The following is a 17,633-nucleotide window of genomic DNA, read 5'->3' on the forward strand; positions in this document are numbered from 1 at the left end:
CGCACGCAAATACACACGCGCACACACACTCACGCACACACACACACACACACACACACACACACAGAGGCACACTAATCCTTGACGACAGAGTCATTAAGAAATACAATCAATCCATTTGTGGAGAATTTTTCCTTCTCTGCATGCCCCATTCATTGCTTCCAAAAAGCCATTTGTGTCGTAATTAAAGTATGGCGCTCAGTGTGCGTGCGTGTGTGTGTGATTCTTGTGAAAGGTGTGTGTGTGTGTGTGTGTGTGTGTGTGTGTGTAAACTGTGTGTTTTTTGTGGCAAAGACGCACACAATTACAGCAACACGCTCCGTCGATACCAGCAACATTTAGCTTACCGCTGCGCCCCAGCTCCAACGATCGCGATAATCTGAGGTAACTCACGCGAGACTTTAGGCGCGGTGACGTAACTGTCCAACATGTTAACCTCAACATAGGAACCTTTCTAACAGGTGCTTTCAGGTTGCTGCAAGTCTCGACAAGGCGCGTGGCTACATGCAAATGCGCGCCTGCCAGCAACCAGCCCGGCAGTTAGCAGGCTGACCACACGCACCTGCCTTGCCTCAAATTCGATTTATGATCAACTCCACAGTACTGTATGCATCTTCATTTACACACTCACTAAAGGATTAAAGTACAAATTCTAAAGTAGGTAATTTCGGAAATTAATTGAAAGTCAAATGTGCGTGCCCCCTAAACAATGTAGTGATGTGATCTTGGCATGACAGCTTGATTGACAAATTCGTTTTTTCAAAGGTGCTGCCAGTAGCAAGTCAATTGGCTCCAAAGGTTCTAACTGCGATACAAAATTATATTGTGCTGCTATAGCATAATGATCACCGTTCTTTTCCTTTTAATGGACCGAACCAACCGTATTGACTGTTCTGAAGTTAGTATGCATCTGGCCTTATGCAAATGAAGTTGCCAGCTTTTTCTAAGCCATACAACCAAATTTGTGACAGGGAATCTTGAGAACTCGGAAGCCCAATGCAATGCAAATCGATGCAAACCGGAAGGACGCGAACATCTAGCATGCTAGCAATCTGCTTGGATTATTTGGGGAATATCCCACAGCTCGTTGGGGAAGCACTAAAAGTCTATCGACGGCTCACTTGCTATGCTAAGCTTAGCAACTAGCACGGCGATGACACGCAGCGCCGTAAGAATTTTCTGTTGTGCCTTGTAGTTGTTGAATGATGAAAATTGATGAAATTCTAGCTAACTTGCTAACTAGAGTTGCGACCTAGGTCTGACAAAAATCCTGTACATTTTGACCATCGAATTGACCTATTCGTTTGTAAGCAATGGCACCCTTTGCACGTCTAACCCAAGATAAAAATCACCTTTCTACGCTGCAATTGTATAGCTCTAATTAGTCAAGATTGCACTTACTAGTTATTTGTTTAGTTAATTGCTTTATTTAATAGCAGGCCTTTATTTTAGTTCATTTTCAACAGTTTTTTGTTGTGGACACCTGGGGGCAGTATTGGGGGGGGAAATAGGGAATAAATAATTATGTTCTGTTTATTTATGTGGAATAAAAACAAGTAATTCACAGTCTGTAGGAATAACCAAATGTAGCAATGTAAAGTGTAATGTCAAACAGCTTGCCTGATTTCTTAGTGTGTGGTGGGTGCTTTGCTTGTGCTTGCCTGCGCCACTGCTGCTTGCTCAAACACTAACGTGACGACAAATGTCGTTGCTTTCAAAAGCTGGCGAGAGGCTAAATAGTGTTTGTGCCGTAAAGCGCTAAAGTGAACTGCTCTAAAGTGAAATCCGCTAATGCGGTGGACCTCGGGGGTTCCTCTGAGGCATTTGCGGGCCCTAAACAGACGGCACACTCCTGCCTCTTGTGTTGTAAACGCTCGCCGTCTCTCGGGCTCATTGATTGGCTGATGCTATCAGCCCGTCTGCGTGCGCCGCATATTTATGCACGCGTCCACATCAATGGACGACGGCGTGATGCCTAAACACATGCCGAGGCCTGTGTGTGTGCGATGTGGATTCCAGGAGCACTGTCAGGACCCGCCAAATAGGGCGCTGTCACCACGGCGACATGCGAGTGCTGTCACGGAAGTCTTGTGAAGCACTTTGATGGCGTTCGAAAGGCGTTTCTGACTTTTTAGCTTGATTTCCAAGTTTCAAGTTTGATTGACTCTTGAATGTATTTCACTATTGTCCTCAATGAGCGCGTTTGATCCGCTTATGTTGAGTGTCGTGGGGAACCGGAGCCTTCCCGCTTTGCTCAATATCACTGCAAAGTCCTCGTCATTCTTCATGAAAATGTAGCAAAGGAATGAAACGCTGAGGGTTCCGGTTGAAATCTTTATTTCCAAACTTTTCCACAATTCCAATCCAAATATATGTCAAACTAAAAATCGGATCACAGAGGCGAGTCTCAGCCTCTGACGGTGTTGTTGTTCAATTCCCACTCAGTGACAGAGTGAAAGTCATTTTACTTGGATACAAGCAAAATTTCCAAATTTGAAAAAAACGGATACCATACGCCAAATAGCATCATTGACCAGGTGACTTTTAACGAATGAAAAATACCAATGTGTTTTCTTTTCTTTGTTTTCCCCCCCATTCAAGTGTAGCCTTTGTCAGATTATCTGTTTCATACGAAACTTTGCTACATTTTGCTGATGCATGTAAGTGTTGCAATTTTTGCTCTGGACGCTGTAATCCCAAGAACTCGAAAACACACAATTTGATGTACTTGCTTTAATTCCAACGTTGAACCCAACTTTGAACTTATAAAATATCAATAACACCGATAATAAATAGCGTCATTCACACTGTGACGGACATTTCAAAGCGTCAAGTGGACGTCAGAGTCCCTGGTGGAGAACCAGCGAGTCAAGGGGCACATCATTCATGAGGTGGCCCAAGAGTTGAGACTGGACGAAGTCGAACTCCGCCGGCCGCTCCTCCTGGAACTCCAGCGGAGGCGTGCATGCGGTATCCGGGTCCGCGTACAGAGACGGGGAGAAGTGAGGAGGGGCAGACTGAGAACAAGGGACGAACATAGTGGAGGCATGACGAGAAGAAGAAGAGCTGCAGGTGTCCCACTGCGGCACCACGGGTCCTGGTGAGGAGACAAGCCCCTGAGGAGGAAGCAACGAGGGCTCATCCGGGATCCGCGTGGACTCGGGAGGCCGAGATGAGATATGCTGGTCCGACGTGGCGGGAAACTCGGCGCCGGGACATTTGGGCCAAGAGGACGAGGACTTGCTTCGTTTCTTGGTGGAAGTCGCCGTGTCGGTTTTCCTCTTCCTCTTGCGGCAGAAGTTGCCATTTTCGAACATCTTATCGCAGTTTGGGTCCAGAGTCCAGAAGTTTCCTTTGCCTGTGGCAAGAAAGATGAAGGTTAGGAGTGGGTTCAACGGGCTCAGGATCTTGCTCAAAGACACTCTGGCATGGTCACGATATCTTTCTCAGGAAACTCACCCGGATTGTTGTCCTCCCGTGGAACCTTCCGGAAGCAGTCGTTGAGCGACAGGTTGTGCCGGATGGAGTTCTGCCAACCGGCCTTGTTTCGGCTGTAGAAGGGGAAGTGCGTGGACACGTAGCGGTAGATCTGGCTCAGTGTCAGCCGCTGCAAGGGCGCACTCTGAATGGCCATGGCGATGAGGGCCGAGTAGGAGTACGGCGGGCGGGCCAGACTTAGGATGTTTTCCACCGAGTACCAGGGCCCGCCGGCTAGGAAGGCATTCTGGAGGTCGTAGAAGTCAGCTCCGACATGAGGCCGCTCTTCTCTGGACTCGCGGCCAAGGTCCGGTCGGAGGCACGCTGCTGAGAAGCGGCTGGCCTCGGGCGGAGTACTGTAGAGGCTGAAGTCGTGGGAATCCAAAGCCAGAGGCTGGAGCTCCTGCTGGGGGAGATGGCAAAGAGGCACCAAGGATGTCATGACGATGGTGTTGAACACACACGACACCTGTCCGCAGGCTCTCAACATCTGCACTTATACTTTGAGGTACCGCCCACATGGAAGCTGATTGGCTGCGACTACACACGCACACACACACGCATACACACACGCAGTGGCTGTTGGCGGCTTGAATTCCTGCCCTGGGGCAGATGACAATGACTGATTGAATCTCTTTTTACGATTTCAGTCGTTACTCATCTGCTTAACATCACATTAGGTTTGTTTAAATGCCATTAATATATCATTAAATGAAGATTTAATGTTTTCAATTAGTCACAAAAATGTGACAAAGCCACTAAGTACTTTAACTTCTTACTTTTTGGTAATTCACGTATTTTTTGCTGTCTAGTGTTCTGCTCACCATGTGACTCACGCACGCACAAACTCACTCCTACTTTTAATGTGTTTTTTGTGTGCGTGTGCAAATCCTTGATTTCTATCAAATTGCGCATGCTGATCGTGATGCGAGAGCAACATTTTGATGCGGGAGCGAGCGCTGACTGTAACCTCGCAGACAAAAGGGACGCGCAGCTTTCTTATCACACCTGCGACACCGGTGGGACATTTTTTTTTTGTCTCGGGGATCCCTAAGCCCCAATGACGCGCATCTGCGCGTCAGTTGGCGACTGCATCCATTCCACACCCGACGCAGACAAAACAAGACAGGCTGAGCTGTAACTGATGACTGGGACTATGTATGCGGGTCCGGGCGCTGTTCTGTCATGTGAAGTCAAATTGTCTTTCCCTACTCAAATGCATGGCATTACCTTTACTTTCATCCCCCCACCCCCCCCCCCCCCCATAGAAAAAACAAAAATTGTTGTCATGTCTATTTTAATGAGGAATTATAGCACTCTATAATATTGTTGGCTGTTTTCTATCAAATGTATCGTAGTACAGAAATAAAATAGAATTTTATGGCGCATTTTTCTTCAATCGACGAGCTGTTGTGTTGCTGCCCGTTTTGACTTCCTGTACATGGTCGCGTGTACACTACAAACAGTCTCAGCTCCTTGTAGAGGATCAAGAATATATTCTTGTGAGTGCTGTTATGGTGGGGTCTCAGTGCGTTCCGGTCATGGAAATGCCTGCGGGTTCTGACAGCAGACACTGGTTCTGCTGGCTCGAGCACCGTTTCTTGGCGTCAATGAGGAGCAGATGACACCGGGAGTGATAGTTGATGATGTCACAGACGGAGGGGAAGGACTACACACGCACACACACACACATACACACACAGGCGTCACTTCGAGTCACGATTCACAAAGTATGAAAATTGCGTGAAATTGGCTTCACCTCCTGGGCCTTGAGTCCAGTTCCGAGCTGGAATTGATTGTCCTCGTGGCGGATCTGTATATTGAACACTTTGTTGTGGTGAAGCACCATGAGTGTGTATGGCTGGTTGCTCTTCTGGTGTGAGCTGTCCCGCACGAGGTACGCTCCGTCCTGCGTGCACGTGCACATGCAAGCAAGTGCACGTGAGTCTCGGTTGGCTCGAGAAATCTTTTTTGTCTTCAATATTATTTGGCTTAAGTATGTCTAACGTGGGCGTGCGTTACCTTGCCGACTTGCTTCAAATAGCCTTCAGCTTGACTCCTGGTCACTTTACCAACATACCAGCAAGGGTCCATTCCCTATGCGTACATGCACAGAGTTGATTTGTTTCTTGTGATTGAACTATTGCCATGACCAAAACGTTCCTGATATAGATGATTGTGTAATCTGAACCGTTACCTGTTTAGCTTTTTGCGGTGGAGCATGAAAGCGCTCTGAGGCAACAAAGTTGCTCCTGTTATCTGCATGGGCCACGCGCACACATTCAGCCAAAGATTAATCAGTCAACGCAATCTTTACTTATGCGGAAAAGATTAATTGCGCGTGATAAAATGTCACCCTAGGGAATGGTGCCCTCTAGTTGTCGTCTCAGCAAACGCGCAAAAAAGTGAAATGCCATTTTCTTGAATAAATATCTTATTACGTCACAGTGTTTTCTTACCTGGATGAACATTATGAGAGACTAAGCCAACAGAAGTGACACCAAAAGGCAAACTGTAAGATGACAAAAACGAAAAGGCACTTTGTTTAACATCAAACCAAGGCAAGTGTGCCCTGAACACCGCTGCATCCCGCTCGTATGACGGTGTGCAGAATTGTGCAATCCCATGAGTTTACATCTTTGTTTCAAAACTTAAACGAGTTCATTGGGTCTCGAGAAGCCCAGTGTTTGAAAAGGGTTGTGTCGACTTTTCATAGAAGTGACTTTCTACCTGTCTCCAAGGCGGCCAGGAGGTGCCGGCCGGGGCGCCAGATTTTTATGGAGGGGAAATGTGTTGCGTTTAGCCACTGAAAAGAAGAGAATGCTTTTAGTCTCGTCATCATGCTCATAAAGCCCCAATCTTGATCGGATAGACGGAAGGTTTCTCACCATCACCGTGTGCTTGCTACAAGGACAACAGAAGACAAAAGAATGCTCACAATGCACCCGATTGTGTTACCTTGTCAAAACCGCACTTACCTCTCTCGTTCCGTCCAACCTGTAACACCCAAAAAATGCTATTGTCATTTGACAGTGGACTCTTTTGGGCAGAGCAGAAGGCGGTCAGGCCACCTGCTGGGAGGAGGAGGCCCAACGGAGGAGTCATCGCTCCTGCTGACGGAGGCCGAGCCAAATGGGAGAGCTTTGGACCTGGCGGGGGTATCCGGGACGTCCGCCTGAGGCCTGAAGACAAGCACGCTCGTCAACACAAAGTCACCAAGTAAGCCGCCACCAGGTGAGCCGCCCGTCAGACGTTTCCAACCAACGACTCAACTCGCCAGCCGCACCGTCACATCTGAACTTGCTGTTTTCAGGTGTCTGTTACCTTTGGGAGTGGAGTGGCAGCTGTAACATACACATAGAGATTTTAAGAAAGGACCACAAAAGCGTCAACTGCTGCAAATAAAATTGTCCCCATGTCCAAACTGTCGGTTTCATCTAGGCTGCGACATTCGTCGCTTATTTCGCTTGTGTGTCACACGCACCCTCTTCTCTTCTGCGTTGGGACCTAGAGACAAATGGGGAGCTTTACTATTTGAAAGTTGTCTTCAAGAGCTTGTTGTTTCCCAATACCTCTGAAGGGAGACGAGTTTCGGCCCGGTTTGTTGCTGCGGAAGATCTGTGGTGGCCCTGCGAGCGCTAGACACAGAGCACGGATTTGTGAGATTGGAAGGGATGCCGCTCACCGTTGTGGTCACTCACATTTTCCAGGCGGCGGCGGCAGCGGCACCGCTTGTCCGGCACACCGCGGCAAGTGATCTCGGCCCAACGACAGCTCTCCCGGCTGCAGAATTGAAATTGCTTTTATGACACGGTAGCCACCACTGGGATGCTAACTGCTAAATTCTCCCAAGGCTGAAAGCGACTGCTGAGTTTTTGAGACGTCTCACCGAGCGGGGCGACGGAGGTGGACGCGAAGAGACCGGCAGACCCAGACCGACTGCTGGCAGCGGACCCCTGGAGGACATCTGTTTATCTGAAGGGAGGGAGGTGAGCTAACACAAATAACACATTCGTCCGAGCCACCCTAACACGCAGCTCAAAAATGTTCCTCTGAACCATTGTTTCAATGATTTTGGGGCCAAACCAGTGACGGGCGTCCTACCGATGTACTGGCCTTCTGCGAGGGGAGCGAAGGTCCTGCAAGCGGGCTCCTCCCGGGGTTCCGCGGGAGGAGGTTCATAATTGCCGGCCGCGTCATCGCTCGCTGCATCCTCATCGCTGCCGTTTGGATACTCGTACTCGGCGTCTTCATCATCCTGAAGGCGCATTTGGAGCCGCGTACATACGTTCAAATATGTTTTGAGTGGACTCGCCGTCCATTTTTCAGGCAACTGAGTATCGGACTCACAAACTCATCATCGTCCCAGCCCTCAACATCGGGAGCTGTTGGAAAACAAGTGGCAGGACTTTAAAACTCGAGATGAGGAAATTCAGCAAACAGTTAAAATGTCATTCATTTTAGAAAACACACACACACACCGGCAAGATTCTAACTGGTGTTCTCATCGTTATTCAATGACTTATTTGAAAATGCTTCTTACCGGAGGAGACGGTCAGAGGCAGCGAGCCCACACTCGTGGAGCCGGGAGGCAAACTGTCAAATAACAAAAAGAACCCACTCGTCTTCATTGGCTTTAGTCTCAAGCCGGCGGCGGCGTCACGTGGATTTCTACCTGTCCCCGTGGCAGCCTGTGGTATTGGGGCGGGGCAGCGGACTGTTACGGAAGACGGGGAAAGACTTGAGTCTAGCTGCTGCGAGAGAATAGTCAGCTTTTAGGATTGGGTCCAAATGGTCCGGCTCTCCAACTGAGCCTTTCTCACCATTGGCGTGTGCATGCTAGAAGGAGACGAGAGGGGAATAAGTGAGATGCTTGTGGCGCGCACGCTGCGCGCCAACATTGAACTCACCTCCCTGGTGCCATCAGCCCTGCAACGACAAATCGCCCAAAAGTCATGAGATGTTCACCCAGCAAATTAACCATTTGGGGCGAACAAATGACCTACCTGCCGGAAGGAGGGGGCTTGACGGGAAACTTGCCAGAAGCCGCGGAGGAAGGAGGCAGCGCCAGAGGTGGAGGCCTGCCGAGGGGCAAACCCAAGAAAATGCAAATCGTTCAGGGCGGCGCGGCGCTTTATTTGCTCGCTTACCTTTGGGAGGGGACGCCCAGCTGTAACACACCGCCAAAAGATACAAGCAAGCCTTTTAACCTTTGATTGATTGGCTCAGTGACTGCAAAAGACACGGCACACTCACCCTTTCTGCTACACCAGGACCTGCCAAGACCAACCCAAAAAAAAGTTACTTTCATCCACTTTTGTTTTGGCTTCATTAAACTTTTGTTTGAACAATTCTGCACGTTTTGATATTTTCTAGTGCAGTATTTTCAGATGCTCCGTACCGCCAACGGAAGAGGAACTTCGGCCCGGCTTATTGCTGCGGAAGATCTGCGGCGGTCCCGGAAACACTAAAAATCACAACGTGACGTACCAACCACACCTTGCAAAATTTAACGGGATTTGTTGTGTCCACTCACACTTCTCTGATGCTCGCCGAGGAGGGTGGGGTGAGTGATCTTGGCTGGACTCCACCGGCTGCGCAAACACCCCAAAAATATCAAGAATCAATATCTGCCACTTTTGAACACGCTTTTGCTCCCCGAGGCAGGTTATTTGATCAAATGACTCATTTTGATCACGTGCATCTTTCCAGTGGCAGCAACATTTTGCGCGTCGCCCTGAAATGAGCGTCCACCCTGTCATGACGCCGTGTTACTCATGCGCATTTCAAACAGCGCGTATCTTATTCTTAGAAATAGCATGCCTTCGATGAAAATCCTCAGCTTTTGGGTACGTGTCAAAGGCACCTTAAAGTCATATTGACGTTCAAATATTTTACTCACGACTCGAGGTGACAGCGCTGGGCGCGACGTCGCCGGTGGTCGGGGGCAAACAGCAGGCGGCGCCCCCCTAGACGATGCGCGTTTATCCCTACCACCTGCCATCGGGGCGGAGGAGACGCGTTCAAGCTAAAGAAATTGCTTCTTTCCGCCGTAGCGCATACGCGAACCAAAAAGGCATCGGACAGGATTGTGAAAAATGTCAAGTGCAACCAATATATTCGGTGTCGCCCACGGCGCCGCGGTGCATGCGCGCCAACTCCTCTGCGGGCTCCGGGGTGGGGAGTCCGTAATGCCCTGCCTCTGCCGCTACCGCGTTGTCGTCAGGTTGCTCGTAGTCGCTATGGCCGCTGTCCTCGCCGTCGGGACTCTCGTAATCGTTGCCGTCAACGTCCTGGAGCCGCAAAACGTGACCCAAAGATAAGCTGCGAGTCATCGGTGACTGGCCGCCGGAAACATCGACTTACAGAAAGGTCGTTGCCCGAACCTTCCACGTCACAAACTATTAAAGATAGAAGAAGACTAAATTGCGGGAACGATTCACCTCTGATAATTGTTCACATTTTCAGGACAAATAGCGGCGCGGCCCGTTATCGTCCGGCTTAAAGCATTTACCTGGTTCAAGACATTTCGGCATCACGGGTCTGCGGTGGAGAGAAAGAACATTCGGTGAATTGGCATCGTTTATTCAAACGATATTTGCAAACAAAATGACACAATGATGGACTCATTTCCTTGAGTGTCAACTGAATAAACCAGTTCGTGCATCACGATCGTTCAATGGATGCCGTTTTCCGGCGCATATTAGGGTGAAGCTAGCAGCGTTCATGAGACAAAAGTCAAGTTGTTTTTGGTTTGAGACGCAAGGTGGTGTCTTAGTCATACGAGACGACCTTTTATTTGTCTTTAATGCGTGAACTGAAACAGGAACCCACCTTTTACCAAACGGGCCTCGTTTTTCTTCCTTCTTGCCGATGTCAGCGCTCAGCTTGGAAATAATTCTGGGAGGACACACAAAGGATGAGAAATTTGACTTTTCAAAGGCCGGTATACAAATCTCCGGAGGCGCGTGAACAGAGGCGTAGCCAGGAATTTTTCCAGTAGGGGCGCACGCCCACAGGAAAAGAAATCGAACATCACCCACGCCGTTCGCTGATCGCTAAAACAACGTCCGGGAGGCAAACGGTGAATGGATAATCGCGCACATAGAATAGCGCAAGCACATTCGCGCAAGACCGAACGAAAAAAACGGCATGAAAATGAAGAATCGAAAAAGCTCGATTTTTTTTTTTTTTTTTCAACCGGGGCGCAGGGAGTCCTAACCGGGGCGCCGCCCCGGCTCGCCCCGGCTTGGCTACGCCTCTGCGCGTGAAGCGCTGCCACCTCAGGTGAAACTTTTGCGATTGTTTTCAATTTATTCAAAAGGCTTACGGTGTGTGAAGTTTGGGGAATTTCTGCAGATCGTTCTCACTCAAGTTCTGCAAACACAAAATGATGCGTCTCTTTTTTTCTTCCAAAATGACGAAGTAATGTCCAGATGCAGGGGTCAAGGTGGGTAGCGGGTCTCCCTGTCTACGTCAAAACTTACCACAAATCTCATTCCGTTGATGGAGTTCTTCAACACAGTTCTATCACAGTCGGACAAATTCATCTGCAACACATACAAAGGCACACGTGCATGGAGCCTCTTCCCAAAACTAGCCTTTCGGAAAAAGAAACATTTGAAAGGATGCAAGCAAAGGAAAAAAAAGTTGTAAAATGTTGTGTGCGCCCTCTTGTGTGTTCCAGACAAGGGGGCGAGCCGCAGCATGTCGGACCAACTGGAGACATTTGACGATGGTCGTAAGCTGAGCCAAAAACGACAAAGGCAACGAGCGCGAGTGATGCTGCCGCCACGAACAGGCCTCCCGCCCAAACTCATCTGAGACGGGCTTCAGCTGGATTTCCCTTTGTCGCAATTGACAAAAGTGAGCCTGACCTTCCTCAGGTAGTCAGCCAGCTGCTGAGGGCTCCACTCCTCGACCTCCGAGCGGGACGGCGCCCGGCTGCAGTTCATCTCACGTGCCCCCCCTCGCCGCCCGAGACTTTGCGATAAGTTTTCTTTGCTGAGGCCTCACAATCGACTTCCAGCGCTTCCTCTTTTCCGCCGTGCCCTCTGCGACAAGCTAAAGTTCAGTCTCACCCAGCCCAGTGGTTTGCTTCAACTGAAAAATGGCCCCAAACCGTTGTCGGGCTTTCACGTTGACGTGTCGAAGGGGAACCAAGATGGCTTCCTTAGTTCTTCCTGTCTCCTCCGCTTGGTGTGTTTGTCAATGCCTCTCTCACTTGCTCTTCCTTTCCTAACCTCGGAGGAAGTGACTGTGCAGAGGGGAGGACCGGGGAAGGCCAAGCAGCATCTTGCTTCTGTAACCCCCCCCCACACACACACACTTAAATTTCGACTTGACGGAGTTTTAACACATTTTATAGCCTGAATTCCACTTCACGTTTGACAACTGTTAGTTGTCGTTAACCGTTAGATATTTGCAAAAAAAAATCTCTTTGTTCTTTGCTGACAATCTAGAGTTGCTAGTCAGGCCAAAGCAATCAGTTTCTTTGGCGCCATCTAGTGGAATCTTGGCTGTTGCTGTTCATGACTGTGTTTGGGGCTTTTCTTGAATGCAGCATGCGCACCTCAAAAGACTGAATCATGACAAAAAGAAAAGCGCTGTATTCCCGTTTCATATCATTTGTTCCAAAACTAACTTGGAAAAAAATCTTGTTTATTTCAATCAAAGAAGAAAATTTGCCAATATACAGCAAATAAGAGTTCCATGACATAACCTAAAAGTTTTGTATTGGCTGACATCCATGTTCGCATGATCTAAAAATACTGTGAGAAGATACAACTTCTGTGAGAATGAGCTGGAATGACATGTCCTGCTTGACGTTAACGTTTGTTCCCCATTCAACGGAGCGTCCGTTTAACTTGTAATGCAATGTGAACGGACGGGAGAAGACGAACTCGGCCATCTGTAACGCAGGCTCGGATGGTCGTCGTCGATTTGGCGGGCAGGCGGGTGTCCCCTCCTCCCGCGCGACAGCATCGTCAGACGCGCCGATTCAGCAGCGGGGATGTATCTTGGGCGTCAGTGACTCTTTTTAGAAGAGCCGAACCCCGAGAAACCCATGACGGCCGCCATTTCGTCGTCATCCTCAAAGTCGCCATCGTCCTCGGCCCGACGCTTCCTCTCCTTCAACTTCTCTTTCTTGTAGGCCTTTGCCTTCTCCTCCTGAACACAAACATAGCCCACGTACGTTGCGCCTTGATCGCAGAGAAAGCGGGAGACTCGTTCACCCGGCGATTCATTCCCTTCTTCCTCCTCTCCTGACCTCTTCTCGCAGCTCCTTCATGCGCTCCTCAAAGTCGTACTCTTTCTGCTTCTCCTCCAGTTTCTTCTTGTTCACCTCAAAGCGCTTCTTCACCTGGTCCAGGGACGACCGCTCCACTCTCATAGACATGCCGAGGTTCCTCTGATCTGCGCATATGCATGAGAGCGCTTTACAAACATAGACTCAAAGACAATTTCGTTTCATCAAAACTTCTCCTGCTTGGAAGATGAGTTGTCTTTTTTTCCCCATGAGTCCATACTTGTACTCAAGCACAGAGTGAGTACTTTTACCACCTCTGTGTGCAAAGAGTACTCACGTTTCTTGCCGTTGATGTGATCCAGGAAGTTGATGGAGTCTTTCACCACGCAGTCGCAAACATTGCAGTAGTAGCTGAAAGAGGGAAATTCCGTACGTTTCGCATTATGTCTCCATCTGTGAGAAGGACAAAAATGCATTCTTCAACGAGGTGATGAACTCCGCATACCCGCCCATCTCAGCCTGAGGGGTTGTCTTGGTGATAACGATGGTCTTCCCCAGTTTGGACTCCAGGTCCACTTTGTAGTCTCGATGACGCAGATTCTCCCTCTTGACGGGTGGCGCAATTTTCCCTAAGACGCGTGATGAGTTTGTACAATTATGAAAATCATGGCTGATGCCGCACAGGTCAAGATAATCTGCAAATTAGTTGAAAGAAAATGACAACCCACCATCTCTGCTCTCCTTTTCTCGCTCCTCGGTGAGACGTCGCTGAGCAAGGTTCTCATACTCGTCTTTGTCCCACTTCCGACGGAATTCATTCTTACTCGACTAGAAGGGAATCACGAGCGTCGGTTACATACCGGGTACAGTACAGTACAGTACTATGTGATGAGCAGCGTAAGAATTCACTCGGTGTGAGTGTCAGGGAACCCCCCCAAATTACCCATTCGGAGGCCATTGTCATTCATTGCGATTCGCCTTTTGTTTGTGCTACTTTCATACAAATAATTTAATTATGACACTTATGGTGGCAATAAGTGAATTTCTGCGCAGTGACGAGAACAAAAGACTAATCGGGTACGCACTACACTAAATTACCAACTGCCCAATATTTGTGCCCATGAACCACACATTGCATCTATAAGCGAAAAGTCAACGTTTTAATTTGATTTCGATTACAAGTGTTTGTAATAGGGCTGGGGGACTAACGCTCTTTAGCTGGCGGCAGAGCGCATTTAGAGCCTCGAGCTAAGAGACAAATTAAACACAGACAACACCGTGAAAAAAGAGGCGAATTTGTCTTTGTTATTAACAAATCTCAATTTAGAGTGTAAACGAAATAACGCAGTAGAAAAAAAAATACGAACCCCGCTGCCAGACGCCATGTTTGCGACAATTTATTTCCGGTGGGGAAATGTCTGTACTGTTTACATTTGGGTAGACAGCGCCATCTAGTGCACTGGAGAATTATTCCGGTTTTTTTCATTGAAAACTCCTCAAATAAAACTGAATTATTTGTGTGCAGCCCAGCCGAGGTGCCTTATAATGAAATAGAAAATTAGAGGACAACTTGCACAAGCAGCCAAGCGACCAATGCAATTTTTTCTTATTTTTTCCCTAATTCTCCCTCTTGTGAAGTTTATCAGATTTGATAAAAATAATTTAAAATGTTTAGGAATCAAATCCTGAAAACCCCACTTGAGACCTTAAAAAGTTAACGTTTTTAAAATACGCATAGGCCACGCCCTCTGCAGGTGTAGCTCATCAAAGATGCCACGAAAACGCAAAACGGCGTCTGTAGTCTCAAGCGGAGGCGCCAAGTTCAAAACTGCCAACACAATATGTCACGCAGTGGCGTGGAAACCGCAGCACAGAGCCCACTGCTCTCCTCCCGGTTGGTAACGTAGCTCAACTCGATTATTTATAGCTCTCTTTTTTTATTGTACAGTTTTAGGAGGGTCTGGAAATGGCCACAAAGTTAACGCTTTGGTCGCCTAGCGACACACACACACCGCAGTTGTCTCACTCTGAAACGCGAACTTCCCCTTTGAGTGTCATTATTATTATTTTATTTTAAATACCTTCTTAGGTATGACGACACGTGTGACGACGCGCGAGCTCGAAAGAGATTTGTGAGCAAGAATAATATGACGACTTGTACTTCCGTTCCAGTGCGCTTCTCTTTTAATGTGAAATGCTCCAGGAAGTTGTCTGACGCCACTGGCGACAAAGCATTTAATGACATTCTGGCGGAATGGCGGTCTTGTTTGTCGCTCAGTGTAAAGCGAAATCTGTTATGCATATTTAATGCCATTTCAAATAAATTGCTTCAGAGGACAGAATGACACAACGGTGTATCTAGTTGGTCTTTGCAAACGGGAGTATGGCATGCAGCATTGACTTTAAGCTTTTCAAAGTGATATTTATGCTTATTTTTCCTTTTTTGGGGGGTGGCCAATTGTAATTTATTCCCAATGCACTCAGTCTGTTCGTCCAGTCCTTTTTTATTGCTTTGTAGTTACTACCCCTCACATTTCAATTTTGGTTCGGTTGATGTAATTTCAGTTCTACTCTCAGTTTCTGTTTCAGCCCGCGGTCATGCGCTTGCGCCAAGGGCTGGTCGACAGCCATGTGGAACGGCCTCTCTGAACCACTTGCGGCTGCCGGTCGCTCTACAACCGAGCCTTGGCTCCTCCCCGGATGCAGTTCTGTCTTTGACAGCCTCGTCAGGTCAGTCACGCAAACTTGTACCATGTCTCCTGGGACAACATGAGGGGGGGGGGGGTCCAACTAGCCTCCTTTTTGAATAAAGGTCCATTCATGTATTTCATCTGTGACCCGTCATCAGAAAACGATACACGGGTCTATTTTGAAATTAGACTCTCCCCATCCCGGTTGCAGTAACGTTTCTCCAATCTCGATGTCTCCGGCGGCGCTCAGCCCGCGAGGTGGGGAGAGATATGCCGGTGGCAAGCCACGCAGGTTTAATCTTATTTGAATGGTCACGCTTGCGGCCGTATAACCTTTCAAAGCATATTGACAGTTTTTGGGTCTAGGACATCAATCTTGGAGCGTTGTATCCTTAAAGCGTCCACCAGTAGCGTCGCCGTGGAGACGGAAGATCTGGACAAGAGGTGTGCTTAATGTGATGACGGCTTCCTCCGATCAAAGCACTTGCGCTGATTTTACCTCTGTCAGCAGGGCTCCGCTCAGCCGCTGCTACCCTCGCCTGCCGGAGCCAAACAACACGGAGACCAATGCCGCCGTTCTCAAGCGCAGACAGAAGCAGATTCTGTATGGCAAGAACACAAGCGGCTACCAGAACTACCTGCGGCAAGTGCCCAAGTGAGACCCGTATGATCTCTGCTTCCGAGTTGAGTTTGAAAAATCAACACAGAGAAGCTCAAATGCTCCAACCGCTGTTCCGCAGACATTCGAGAGACCCGAAGCTCCACCCGTCCACCCCCAACAAGTATAGGAAGTACAGCAGACGCTCGTGGGACACACAAGTTCGTCTGTGGCGCCGGGCGCTGCACCAGTGGGACCCGCCCGGCGATGGCGCAACGCTCGCCTGCGACCCAGTCGAGCAACTGTAGGTAGAGCACCCCGTCGGCTGGCAGTGGTTTTTGAAATGGTGTCCCGGCAGGCAGAACCAACTGGCAAAAATGACCTCGGACTCGTGCGGCGATGGAGGAGACAAGCGGAGAGAGAAGGAGACCCTGGCGGCCTCCTCTGCGCCCCCCCTGTCAGCCGACATGTCTCCTCCCACCGCCCGCAATGTTCCGCTCTCGCCGGTACCGCCGCCACCGCCAATGCCACGCATTTTACATTTTGTTCCTATTGGCCCGACCCTCTTCTCCCAATTTCCAGGAGCCCGAGCGTAGTCGTCCACCTCGCTCTCCTCCCGGCCTCAGCTGCTTCTTCGGGATCCGGCTGACTGAAAACAACGTGGCCGACTGGCTCCAACTCCAGCTGGAGGACGACCGTTCGGGAGGCGGTGAGTGCATAAAAAATGCACGGCTGAATAAATGCCCCCCCATCCAACTATCTCTCCTCCGCGTTGGTGCGTAAACAAAAGGTCCCGTTGTACTTTCCAAGACCTTTGCTCAATGTTTGTCTTTTCCTTGTAGATTTCAGCGCCGATGATCAACGGGTCCCCGTGGTGTTGGACCAGTTCCTATGGAACCGCTACTGAACGTCCCTCGCTACGACGAGCCTGGTTCGCTTGACGCTGAGCAAGTTCATCATCCAGATGGCCCAGTGATAGACTTGAATCTGTGTATGAGTGTGTGTCTGTTTTTCTCTGATACATTTGTCTTTTTAAGGGCACTGATGATTTTGAGGGGAGGGGGCATGCGCTATTGGGTCGTTGGGCCTTTTTGCCCTTCAGTGTCGGAGGCAACAGGTGATGGATCCCGGTGTTTAACAGACAGAGGTTGACTTGGCGCTTTGACCCGAGCACTTTTCTTTTGTGTTTATTGCACTTTGTCACTGGCGCCGTGTTCTCCGTGTACACAAAAAGCTGCTGAAGTTTGTCTTGAAAGTCACTCTTATTTCCTTTTTGCTGTCACTTTCTGGCCTCTGTCGAGGCTGCCGCTTAGTTTGATTCCATCTTGGCCACGTTCACCTCTGTTCTGCAAAGGTTCTTTCACCTTTTTTTTTATTTGTTACATGACATATGCTGCTTTAAATGTTAAAAGCGAAGCTGAAATTAATAAAGATGTAAACAAAGTATCAAATTGAATGCAGTTTGTTTTTTCATGTAAAAATTTTAAATTTCATTTGTTGTCCGGATCACCTTTCTGGATAACTCTTTGTACTCTCAATGCTTATTGTGGCCTTTCTTTATTTGTAGTCATAGAGAATCAAAAATCCTTATTTTTGTACACTTGGCTTTAAAGTTTTA

At 48.6% G+C, this 17,633-nt stretch overlaps 5 protein-coding genes across 8 annotated transcripts in view; 1 reads left to right on the plus strand and 4 right to left on the minus strand.

Moving 5' to 3' along the window:
* Positions 1-213: 213 nt before the first annotated feature.
* Positions 214-17,633, minus strand: part of LOC119133952 — a 92,908-nt gene continuing 75,488 nt past the window's right edge. The window contains exon 2 of the mRNA XM_037270304.1: positions 214-450. The gene's annotated coding sequence lies outside the window, so the exon portion shown is untranslated. The remainder of the gene's footprint in view (positions 451-17,633) is intronic.
* Positions 2,724-4,665, minus strand: foxi3a (forkhead box I3a). Its single transcript, XM_037270283.1, has 2 exons — positions 3,460-4,665; positions 2,724-3,358 (listed from the first exon to the last, which is right to left on the minus strand). Exons 1-2 carry the CDS (start codon positions 3,965-3,967, stop codon positions 2,841-2,843), a joined length of 1,026 nt encoding a protein of 341 aa, XP_037126178.1. The 5' UTR covers positions 3,968-4,665; the 3' UTR covers positions 2,724-2,840.
* lcp2a (lymphocyte cytosolic protein 2a) lies at positions 4,758-11,721 on the minus strand. Of its 3 annotated transcripts, none has more exons than XM_037270241.1 (33): positions 11,355-11,721; positions 10,965-11,027; positions 10,808-10,854; positions 10,312-10,377; positions 9,992-10,020; positions 9,844-9,878; positions 9,590-9,770; positions 9,380-9,474; positions 9,014-9,071; positions 8,879-8,944; positions 8,734-8,753; positions 8,628-8,647; positions 8,484-8,558; positions 8,388-8,406; positions 8,301-8,316; positions 8,153-8,228; positions 8,021-8,073; positions 7,828-7,862; positions 7,582-7,735; positions 7,367-7,452; positions 7,179-7,263; positions 7,050-7,115; positions 6,962-6,984; positions 6,802-6,821; positions 6,549-6,659; positions 6,456-6,474; positions 6,366-6,381; positions 6,208-6,283; positions 5,937-5,989; positions 5,675-5,736; positions 5,500-5,574; positions 5,237-5,386; positions 4,758-5,146 (listed from the first exon to the last, which is right to left on the minus strand). In XM_037270241.1, the coding sequence occupies exons 1-33, from the start codon at positions 11,430-11,432 to the stop codon at positions 5,003-5,005; spliced, it is 2,172 nt and encodes a 723-aa protein (XP_037126136.1). In that variant the 5' UTR covers positions 11,433-11,721; the 3' UTR covers positions 4,758-5,002. The 3 variants fall into 3 exon arrangements, with proteins under 3 accessions (XP_037126136.1, XP_037126133.1, XP_037126135.1); XM_037270238.1 differs by having other exon boundaries at positions 8,153-8,231; XM_037270240.1 differs by having other exon boundaries at positions 7,179-7,260; positions 8,153-8,231; positions 11,355-11,720.
* On the minus strand, positions 12,118-14,156 carry zmat2 (zinc finger, matrin-type 2). Its single transcript, XM_037270326.1, has 6 exons — positions 14,095-14,156; positions 13,456-13,555; positions 13,233-13,356; positions 13,065-13,138; positions 12,749-12,894; positions 12,118-12,648 (listed from the first exon to the last, which is right to left on the minus strand). Exons 1-6 carry the CDS (start codon positions 14,110-14,112, stop codon positions 12,505-12,507), a joined length of 606 nt encoding a protein of 201 aa, XP_037126221.1. The 5' UTR covers positions 14,113-14,156; the 3' UTR covers positions 12,118-12,504.
* On the plus strand, positions 14,380-17,471 carry slbp2 (stem-loop binding protein 2). 2 transcript variants are annotated; one of them, XM_037270284.1, is made up of 9 exons: positions 14,381-14,621; positions 15,305-15,457; positions 15,629-15,709; positions 15,784-15,861; positions 15,929-16,072; positions 16,158-16,319; positions 16,374-16,521; positions 16,598-16,724; positions 16,858-17,471. In XM_037270284.1, exons 1-9 carry the CDS (start codon positions 14,569-14,571, stop codon positions 16,920-16,922), a joined length of 1,011 nt encoding a protein of 336 aa, XP_037126179.1. In that variant the 5' UTR covers positions 14,381-14,568; the 3' UTR covers positions 16,923-17,471. The 2 variants fall into 2 exon arrangements, with proteins under 2 accessions (XP_037126180.1, XP_037126179.1); XM_037270285.1 differs by lacking the exons at positions 15,629-15,709; positions 15,784-15,861 and having other exon boundaries at positions 14,380-14,621.

Source organism: Syngnathus acus, chromosome 14 (genome assembly GCF_901709675.1).
Source record: "Syngnathus acus chromosome 14, fSynAcu1.2, whole genome shotgun sequence".
Classification (NCBI taxonomy): Eukaryota; Metazoa; Chordata; class Actinopteri; order Syngnathiformes; family Syngnathidae; genus Syngnathus; species Syngnathus acus.